The sequence below is a fragment of the Nicotiana sylvestris genome, chromosome 1, assembly GCF_000393655.2.
Source record: "Nicotiana sylvestris chromosome 1, ASM39365v2, whole genome shotgun sequence".
Lineage (NCBI taxonomy): Eukaryota > Viridiplantae > Streptophyta > Magnoliopsida > Solanales > Solanaceae > Nicotiana > Nicotiana sylvestris.
The window spans coordinates 29,092,414-29,103,745 of record NC_091057.1 but is presented as its reverse complement, the minus strand read 5'-3'; the positions used below and the strand labels follow the sequence as shown (position 1 = coordinate 29,103,745).

Genomic DNA, 11,332 nt, shown 5'->3' with positions numbered 1-11,332 from the left:
TACATACTAGACGAGGTTTGAACCTCTGATCCTTAGAATAAAATCAACACATAACCGACAAGACAAGAAACAATCTGTGACAATAGTGTCATTTTTTCTACTTATTCGTTTTTTCACAATATTAAAATATATATTTAGTAAAATTTTCTGACAAAGTAGTGTCCCATGACACCACTTCATTACGTGTGTCCGCCCCCATCTACAAGACAATCTAGTTTATTCTTTTTTGTGTATTTACTGTCCCCTGTCGGATTATAAATTCAGTTTGAAACACAACAAGTGTCTAAAGACGAAGGGTACACCAAGTTTGTGGCCACTCCAAAATTTCAGGTCTCTCATTCCTCTTTTTATTGGACTGATGAGAGAGTTGATGACCCAATTCGACGTGTGCATTGCGTAGGTAAAATTTCAGAATGAAACGACTTAGAGTTAAATCCCCTGAATTTTATGATCTAATCCAACTTGTGCATATTAATTATTTTTTGTTGGTTTGTATTTTAATGAAAAGGTCTTCTTTTTGGAGCACCATTATATGAGTTCACCATCTTGAAATATCCGTCACGTCATATATTAATGCAAGAGATTTAAGTAATATCCCTCCATTAAACAGCAACACTTAAACTTAGTAGCAATATTCCCAATGAAATGATAAATTTGTTGCCTTCTAGTGCAATTTGCAAAAGAGACAACATCGAAATATTGTGCCAATTAGATAAGAATTTGAACTACTCTAGTCCAGTACTCCCCCTTCCACACTTATCAAAAAAAGGGAAAAACAACCAAAGCTGTTGAAATTTGAACATAATAAGTTTTCTGTTTTATAATACTCCTATTCATTTTGGTCCCAGTGTGTCTTGCACATAAAGCAACATGTATTTCAGTTCCATGCATCGATAGAGGTTGACGTGCATGATAAAGGAAGAGAATGTTGCATGTAAGCATATTATTAACGAATAGAAGAAGAAATTTGATTTCATTTCATATAATACTCATGAATAATAATTTCGAAAATTTAATGACAATAGCAATGGTATACATGCTTAACTCTGTGTTTAAATTCATTAACAAGAGGATGTTTAGTGATATCCTCCAATTCCACCACCACCACCACCTCCTCCACCAAAACCACCTCCAGCTCCTCCACCTAAACCACCTCCTCCCCCAAATCCGCCTCCAAATCCACCTCCGGCACCTCCTCCAATGCCACCACCAACTCCTCCTCCCGCACCACCACCAAATCCTCCACCAATGCCGCCACCCTTACCAAATCCTCCACCTAAACCACCACCGGCACCTCCACCAACTCCTCCTCCTGCACCGCCACCAATTCCTCCGCCAAAGCCACCACCCTTGCCAATTCCTCCTCCAGCACCTCCACCAACGCCACCGCCTATTCCTCCACCTATGCCGCCACCTTTACCGATTCCGCCTCCAATGCCACCACCCTTGCCAATACCACCTCCAACACCACCACCAGCTCCCCCGCCAATGCCGCCACCAACACCACCACCTTTGCCAATACCACCGCCAATTCCCCCACCTTTTCCAATTCCACCTCCAACACCACCACCGACTCCACCTCCAGCTCCTCCACCAATGCCGCCACCTTTGCCTATACCACCTCCAACGCCACCACCTTTTTCGATTCCACCTCCAGCACCACCACCGGCTCCTCCACCAATGCCACCACCCTTTCCTATTCCTCCTCCTGCACCACCTCCAATACCTCCACCCTTTCCAATTCCTCCTCCTACTCCACCACCAGCTCCTCCTCCAACTCCGCCACCAACGCCGCCACCTTTCCCTCCACCCGCACCTCCTCCTATGCCACCACCTTTTCCATATCCTCCACCTGCACCAGCGCCACCGCCAATTCCTCCTCCTTTGCCACCTCCAGCTCCTCCACCAATACCGCCTCCACCTCCAACTCCGCCACCAATGCCTCCACCTTTCCCTCCTCCTGCACCTCCTCCAATGCCACCACCTTTTCCATATCCTCCGCCAGCGCCACCACCAATTCCTCCTCCTTTGCCACCTCCAGCTCCTCCACCAATACCGCCTCCTGCACCGCCACCAGCTCCTCCTCCAATACCACCACCTTTACCAATACCTCCACCTATACCACCCCCGCCTCCTGCACCACCACCAATTCCTCCTCCTTTGCCACCTCCAGCTCCTCCACCAATACCGCCTCCTGCACCACCACCAATACCGCCTCCAATACCACCACCTTTACCAATGCCTCCACCTATACCACCCCCGCCTCCTGCACCGCCCCCAATTCCACCACCTATTCCACCACCCTTTCCGAACCCACCACCAGCTCCACCACCAATACCACCTCCATCACCACCACCAAAACCTCCACCACCCCCACCACCAAATCCACCTCCAACACCTCCACCAGCGCCAAAACCACCACCAAATCCTCCTCCCTTAAACAAAAACTTCTCATCCTCAATTTTCAAATTTCTAGCGAGAACCACACTCCCTACAAGGACATGAAAACAAAGCAATGCTAACACCCCCACCCTCAATCCCCGGCCTATCATCTTCAAGGAATAATTTTGAATTGCGTGACCTTTTTCAGTTTTCTGACAACTGATTTGTGCAAATGGCATTAAGAAGTAAAGGGCTTTATATACTTGCATTTTCTTGCAGTAAAACTTCAGTGCCTTGCTCTTACATTAATGATGTGCATTAAATTGCTACAACTACTACCAGTTTTCCACATTCAGAGTTGAGATGCATACATAATTATGAGAACGTGTTTTCTTTAATATCAGTTTATCTCTATTCATAAGAAAACAATGCAAGTTTCGATCTTGATCTCACAATACCATTTGATTTCATACAACTATGTCAAAGTTAATTTCGTCTAAAAATAATTGTTCTTTTGGTCCATAGAATTCAATATTTCGTGCAGAAATTTAGTTTTATCCGCCTATGTTAAAAGAAGAAAAAATAATTTTTGTCTGCCTAAATGTTGTACGTAACGGTAGAGAAGTAGCCTTTTATTTCAGTTTGCATTAAAGTCTAGAATTCCGAATTTCTTTTATTGGGAATGGTTGAATTTGCCAGCTATTTTTGCAGCACAATGGACTGGATAGTGGATTATAATAAAGTTTGGTTCGCACAATATAATTAATTTTGTGTGTTAAATTTAAGGCTTCTGTTAATGCTTAAATAAGTTAAATTCACATTTTGATTATTGATGGTTGTCAGCTAAGATACTAGCTTCTTAATTTCTTAAATTTAACAACCAAAGCTTCTTAAATAGCCTCACTTAACTTAGCATAATATTTAGCCTTATATACATTTGATAGCCGCGAAAAAACATATAAAATTATATATTTTTTGTATATAACATAGAGAAATGTGTATATACAAAAATATATATTTTTTCGGTTATTATTTTGAGAGTGACTATTAAAGGCTGCCCGGTGTACAAGACATCCCGCCTTTACGCAGGATCCAGGTAAGGCAACACTCCAAGGGGTGTAATATAGACATGAGACATCTTGCCCTAATGCATTAGTATTTTGAGAGCAATTATACAATGTCATTTTTCCTAAATATTTTGAATTTACCCTTTTTGTAACTAATAGCCAGCACACAAAAGCTTTTCTATTATGCTACATTATTGAGTTTATATAATAAATACTTTTTGGCGCTTTGAGTATACATAATACTTATGGATATTTCTGCACATTTGATAAGGCCGAACAAGTTTAATTTGGGTTATCAAAATTCAAAACTTTGGTTTAAGATGTGCTTAACTAGTTTTCAATAATTTCAAAATATTATTATCCATCTTTTTCATGTGAAGACACTTTTATATCCACTTTTTTTTTTTCTTTCTGTCTGATCATTTCATTTAAAAATATTTTTAAGTAGCTAGTTGAAATTCTATGATAATTAGTTATTAGTATACCAAAATTCCCTCTAGAGTATCTTTCAAGTCGGGTATACTTCAATATTTTCAATGTCGATCGACAAGAAAATCTAGTAGAAATGACACCAAGTAGTCATATTCTAAAGTCTACTAATTAGGAATTAGCCAGTGTATTCAGAATTTTATTTATTTTTTATTTAATTTTTCAGGACAAAAATATTCTGAGTTGTCCTGAAGTTAAGATTTTTAATTTAAAATTTCGGGACAAAATAAGTACTAGCTAATCACTAAATAGCATCCCTAAAAATAACGGTTGGTGCACTTGGCCCGAAAATCTAGGCAAAGATCATTATTAGCCTGCGATCAAAACTATTTACATTGGGTAGCCGCAAACATATATAAAAATTTATATATTTTTTGTATATATATATATATATATATATATATATATATATATATATATATATATATATATATATATATATATTCGGCTGTTATTTTAAGAGCGGCTATACAACGTCATTCTTTCAAAAATTTTAGGGGTCTCACATTTTGTTCTCGTGTAATAGACATAATCTATTTATAATTCTTTGTTGACATATAATAAACTAAATATAGACAGGTAAGAGGATAATTAAGAAGTTATTGCTTGTAGCTACACATCAAAATCAACAGCAGTGTGACTTGAAACAACCTTTTCTTTCAAGTTTTTATTTTGCTTTACCTTTTCCAGCTCTCAACAGCAAACAAATTGACTTTCTGGTGCTAAATAAAGACAAATTGCAAATTGCTATAGAAAAAAAAGTTTGCACTTTATTTGTTGTGGCCTTCTTTAACTCTTCTCCTCAATCTGTACTTTTTCTTTTTTCCAAGACAAGCTGTATTTTTCAGTCAAGTAGATTAGAGTAATCGGAACTATCTAACTTCATTCAAAGATAAAAATTGAATTACTATAATCTAAAGGGGAGGTAATTTCTAAGTATTAAATGCCCTACATGCAGAAGTGTTTTACCAAACACCTATTCATTTATTACTTCCTTCGTCCCAATGCCATTCACATTTTAAAGTCAAATTTTTAATATTGATTGTGAATTTGAATATAAAAACTTTTAAGTTTTTGAAATAAAAATTATATTAAAAATACTATAAATAAAAATAATTAATAATTTAGAATATAAAAAAGCATATAAAAAGATTATGATAAAATAAATTCGTTTGACTCTCGAAATGATCTTTAAGTGCAATACATAAGTTGGGACTGAGTGACTGTTATTTTCTTTAGGACATACTCGATCTTTGTATTCTAAAATAGTGGAAGTATTAACTAGATGAGACTGTTTAAGGAGAGACAAGGAGTAATTTAAACAAACACTTTTACGATAAAGGTTATTATGTTATAATAATTATATTATGGATGTTTATTTAGTACTCCGTTGTAAATAATCTTCCTGAAGAAGCTTATTCATATGGGACTCCACCGTAAATATGTTTATCCATTTAGTACTCTATTGGAAATAAGCTTCCTGAAGAAGCTTATCACTTCGGTACCCTGTTATGGATAAACATTACCCTAGGTAGAAGATTATCCATACTGGGTATAATAAGCTTATCCATTCAGTACTCAGTTATGGATAAACATTGCTCTCAGTAAAAGATTATCCACAGCAGCTTGCAGTAGCAGCTTACACAGCAGCTTACATAGCAGCTTGTAGAAGCAGCTTACACAGCAGCTTGTAGTAGCAGCTTACACAGCAGCTTGCGTAACAGCTTACACAGCAGTTTCCTTTCTTCTATAAATAGAAGAGATTTCAGTACATTATGTACATCAGTTTGAATTCGAATAATATATCAGTTTCTCTCTATACTTGTCTTTACTTTACAGTCTTTATTTTATAATATGTTATCAGCACGAGACTCTGACATCTCGAGCAAATACTTTGAAAGTATTAGAGGTAAGAACTTTCTTTTCCTAAATAATGTCAAATCTTTCTAAACTTGAATTTGTAGCCCTGGATATATCAGACAAAAGCTACATGTCTTGGGTGCTTGATGCTGAAATTCATCTTGATGCGATGGGTCTGACAGACACCATCAAGGATAAAAATCAGGCATCAAACCAAGACCGTGCCAAAGCAATGATATTCCTACGCTATCACCTTGATGAGGGCCTGAAAATAGAATATCTCACTATTAAAGATCCAGTCATACTGTGGAATAATTTGAAAGATAGATATGGCCACCTGAAGATGGTCGTTCTTCCACATGCACGTTATGATTGGACTCATCTAAGGCTACAAGATTTTAAATCTATCCGTGAGTATAATTCTGCTATGTTCAGAATTATTTTCCAATTGAAATTATGTGGTGATAATATTACTGATCATGATATGTTGGAGAAAACTTTCACCACTTTTCATGCCTCGAATATGCTCCTGCAGCAGCAATATCGAGAGATGAGATTTAAAAAGTATTCTGAACTTATCTCACATCTTCTTATAGCAGAGCAACATAATGGGCTATTAATGAAAAATCATGAAAGCCGACCTATTGGTTCTTGTCCATTCCCTGAAGTGAATGAGACGAACTTCCACCAAGCTAAACGTGGAAGAGGTCGTGGCCCCAGTCGTGGTCATGGCCGTGGTCGGGGAAGAAACCCCAATCATGGTAATAATAATGCACCAAAGAAGCCTCCTCACCACCAGCAGTGGAAAAGGAAGGAACAAAAGCATGAAGCGGTGCAAGCGCCAAATGCAGAAAATGCATGCTATAGATGTGGAGGAAAAGGGCACTGGTCACGTACCTGCCGTACGCCAAAGCACCTGGTTGAGCTTTATCAAGCCTCCCTGAAGAAGACAGAGAAAAATGCTGAAGCAAATTTTATTTCTGAAGATAATTTAGACTTCATGCATTTGGATGTAGCTGATTACTTTGCACTCCCAGAAGGAGAAACAAGTCATGTAATCGGTAGTGAATCTGTAGAAATGTAAATATTTTAATTTTTGTTGTTTGTAATAGATAGTATGGTTATGTAATTGTTGTACATAAATAAAAGTTATGCTTTGATAATGATGTTTACTATAATATATTTTATTTATGTTATTTTGAAGAATATGGATAACCCTCAAATTATGTTTGGATCAAAGACAAATCATGAAGATATTTGTGTTATTGATAGTGGAACAACTCATGCCATATTCAACGATCAGAAATACTTTTCTTATTTGCATAAGGAAAAAGCAAATGTTTCAACAATTTCTGGTAATATAAGTTTGATTGAAGGCTCCGGAAGAGCCATAATATTTCTGTCTAAGGGAACAAAACTTATTATAGACAATGCATTGTTCTCCTCCAAGTCCCGAAGAAACTTGTTGAGTTTTATAGATATCCGCCGAAATGGGTATCATGTTGAGACAATAGATGAAATGAACAGGGAATATCTTTGTATTACAAAGAATATTTCTGGCCAGAAATGCATTGTAGAAAAGTTACCAACTTTATCTTCTGGCTTATACTATTCAAAAATTAGTACAATTGAAGCACACTCTATCGTAAACCAGAAGTTTACGGATTCAAATACTTTTGTGCTTTGGCATGGCCGTTTGGGCCATCCCGGATCAATAATGATGAGACGAATTACTGAAAATTCGAGTGGGCATCCATTAAAGAACTTGAAGATTCTTACAAATGACGAATTTTCTTGTGATGCTTGTTATCAAGGAAAAATGATCACTAGACCATCACCAATGAAGGTTGGTATTGAATCCCCTGCCTTTTTAGAGCGTATACATGGGGATATATGTGGACCTATTCACCCACCAAGTGGGTTGTTTAGATATTTTATGGTCCTAATAGATGCATCTTCAAGATGGTCTCATGTGTGCCTACTATCATCTCGCAACCTGGCGTTTGCAAAGCTATTAGCCCAAATAATTCGATTAAGGGCACAATTCCCAGATTATCCTATAAAGGCTATTCGCCTTGATAATGCTGGAGAATTCTCATCTCAAGCTTTTGATGATTATTGTCTATCCGTTGGGATAAAAGTTGAACATCCTGTAGCTTATGTTCATACTCAAAATGGCCTTGCAGAGTCATTTATTAAACGCCTGCAATTGATAGCAAGACCACTACTTATGAAAACAAAATTGCCCACTACTGCTTGGGGCCATGCTATCTTGCATGCAACATCACTTATCCGTCTCAGACCGACACATTATAATAAATATTCTCCGTCACAATTAGTTTTTGGTCATGAACCAAATATTGCCCATCTACGAATTTTCGGATGTACTGTATATGTGCCAGTAGCACCACCACAACGTAGTAAGATGGGACCACAAAGAAGGATAGGAATATATGTTGGGTTTGAATCACCCTCTATTATTCGCTATCTTGAACCATTAACAGGAGATTTATTTACTGCTCGATTTGCAGATTGTCGGTTTGATGAAATAAATTTTCCACAATTATGGGGAGAGAAAAAGGAAATCAAAAGAGAAATTGTGTGGAAAATTTCATCATTATCTCACTTTGATCCCCGTACCCCTATATGTAATCAGGAGGTCCAGAAGATCATCCATTTACAGAATATAGCAAATCAAATGCCAGACGCATTTACTGATTTGAAAAGGATAACTAAGTCACATATCCCAGCAGAGAATGTGCCTATCCGAATTGATGTCCCAGTAGGACCATCTACTAGCATGAGAGATAGTGAACCTAAAGCACGTCTGAAGCGTGGTAGGCCTTTGGGTTCTAAGGATCGAAATCCTCGAAAAGGAAAATCGACAAATGATCAAAACGATACTATGAAGGGATCTCCTAAAGAGACCCAAAATCTGATTAGTTCTGAGATTCCTGAAGAAATTAATGAACCCGAAGCTCATGTGAGTGAGGAACTTTTAATAAGTTCGATCGGTGATGGGATTAATTTAAATCGATCTAAAATAGTGGTGGATAATATTTTTGCATATAATGTTGCACTTAATATTATGCAAGATAGTGAGGATCTTGAACCTCTATTTGTCGAAGAATGTCGACAAAGATCTGATTGGCCAAAATGGCAAGAGGTAATTCAATCGGAATTGAAGTCACTTGTTAAAAGAGAGGTCTTTGGACCAGTAGTCCAAACACCTGCTGGTATAAAACCAGTTGGTCATAAATGAGTTTTTGTACGAAAAAGGAATGATAAGAATGAAGTTGAAAGATACAAAGCTCGCCTTGTTGCAAAAGGATTCTCACAACGACCTGGAATCGATTTTGATGAAACATATTCACCTGTTATGGATGCCATAACATTTCGATATCTCATCAGTTTAGCACTACATGAAAAGCTTGAAATACATCTAATGGATGTAGTTACAGCTTATCTGTACGGTTCACTTGATAATGAAATTTATATGAAAATCCCTGAAGGATTTAAAATGCCTGAAGCAAAATCTCAGGAAATGTATTCAATCAGATTACAAAGATCTTTGTACGGTTTAAAGCAATCTGGGCGCATGTGGTATAATCGCCTTAGTGAATATTTGCTGAAAGAAGGTTACATAAATGATGTTATTTGTCCATGTATTTTTATAAAGAAAATGGCATCAGAATTTGTTATACTTGCTGTTTATGTTGATGACATAAATCTTGTTGGAACTCCAGAAGAGCTCCAAAAGGCAATTGAATATCTTAAGAAAGAATTTGAGATGAAAGATCTTGGAAAGACAAAACTTTGTCTTGGTCTGCAAATTGAACATTTAGCAGACGGGATCTTTATCCATCAATCTGCCTATACAGAAAGGGTCTTAAAACGCTTTTACATGGACAAAGCGCACCCATTGAGTACACCAATGGTTGTTCGATCACTTGAAGTGAATAAAGATTTGTTCCGACCTCCAGAAGAGGACGAGGAACTCTTTGGTCCCGAAGTAACCTATCTCAGTACAATTGGTGCACCAATGTATCTTGCTAATGCTACAAGGCCTGACATAGCATTTTCTGTTAATTTACTAGCAAGATATAGTTCTTCTCCTACACGGAGACATTGGAACGGGATTAAGCATATATTGCGATATTTAAAGGGAACTCTTGATATGGGTTTGTTTTATGCTAACAAAGATAGTGCAGACCTTGTTGGTTATGCAGATGCAGGTTATTTATCTGATCCCCATAAAGCTCGATCTCAAACCGGCTACGTATTTACATATGGAGGTACTATCATATCATGGCGCTCCACAAAGCAATCTATTGTTGCTACTTCTTCAAATCACGCTGAGATAATAGCTATTCATGAAGCAAGTAGGGAATGCGTATGGTTGAGATCAATAATTCATTTTATTCGAGAAAAATGTGGTTTGGAATGTGAGAAAAGACCCACAATTTTATACGAAGACAATGCTGCATGCATAGCCCAATTGAAGAGAGGATTTATAAAAGGAGATAGAACGAAGCACATTTCACCAAAATTATTCTACACACACGATCTTCAGAAAAGTGGTGACATTGATGTGCAACAAATCCGTTCAAGTGATAATCCAGCAGATTTATTCACTAAATCTTTGCCAACTTCAACTTTTGAGAAGATGGTATACAAGATTGGAATGCGGAGACTCAAATATTTGAAACAAGGTTTTCATCAGGGGGAGTAAAATACGCGATGCACTCTTTTTCCCTTACTAAGGTTTTTTCCCATGGGGTTTTCCTTATAAGGTTTTTAATGAGGCACCTAGCAATGCGTATTACTAAATATGTGTACTCTTTTTCTTCACTAGGATTTTTTCCCACGTGGTTTTTCCTAGTAAGGTTTTAATGAGACACATTATCTTTTAATGAACATCCAAGGAGGAGTGTTATAAATATATTATATTATGGATATTCATTTAGTACTTCGTTGTAAATAATCTTCCTGAAGAAGCTTATCCATATGAGACTCCACCGTAAATATGTTTATCCATTTAGTACTCTATTGGAAATAAGCTTCCTGAAGAAGCTTATCACTTCGATACCCGGTTATGGATAAATATCACCCTAGGTAGAAGATTATCCATACCGGGTATAATAGGTTTATCCATTCAGTACTCCGTTATAGATAAACATTGCTCTCAGTAGAAGATTATCCATATCTGGTATAGTAGCAACTTACACAGCAGCTTGTAGTAGCAGCTGTCACACCTCCTTTTTACGCACCCGGGGGGCGCAAGGGAGTTTTTTCCAATTAAAGGACAATCGAGACGGGATTGGTTTAATTATTTCAGAGTCGCCACTTGGGAGATTTAGGGTGTCCCAAGTCACCAATTTTAATCCCGAATCGAGGAAAAGAATGACTCCATATTACAGTCTGCGTACCAGAAATCCGGATAAGGAATTCTGTTAACCCGGGAGAAGGTGTTAGGCATTCCCGAGTTCCGTGGTTCTAGCACGGTCGCTCAACTGTTATATTCGGCTTATTTA

General features: G+C 37.5%; 1 protein-coding gene across 1 annotated transcript; it reads right to left on the bottom strand.

Moving 5' to 3' along the window:
* Positions 1-956: 956 nt before the first annotated feature.
* LOC104234546 (glycine-rich cell wall structural protein) lies at positions 957-2,666 on the bottom strand. The gene has a single exon (XM_009788121.2). It carries the CDS (start codon positions 2,649-2,651, stop codon positions 1,077-1,079), a length of 1,575 nt encoding a protein of 524 aa, XP_009786423.2. The 5' UTR covers positions 2,652-2,666; the 3' UTR covers positions 957-1,076.
* Positions 2,667-11,332: the final 8,666 nt, after the last annotated feature.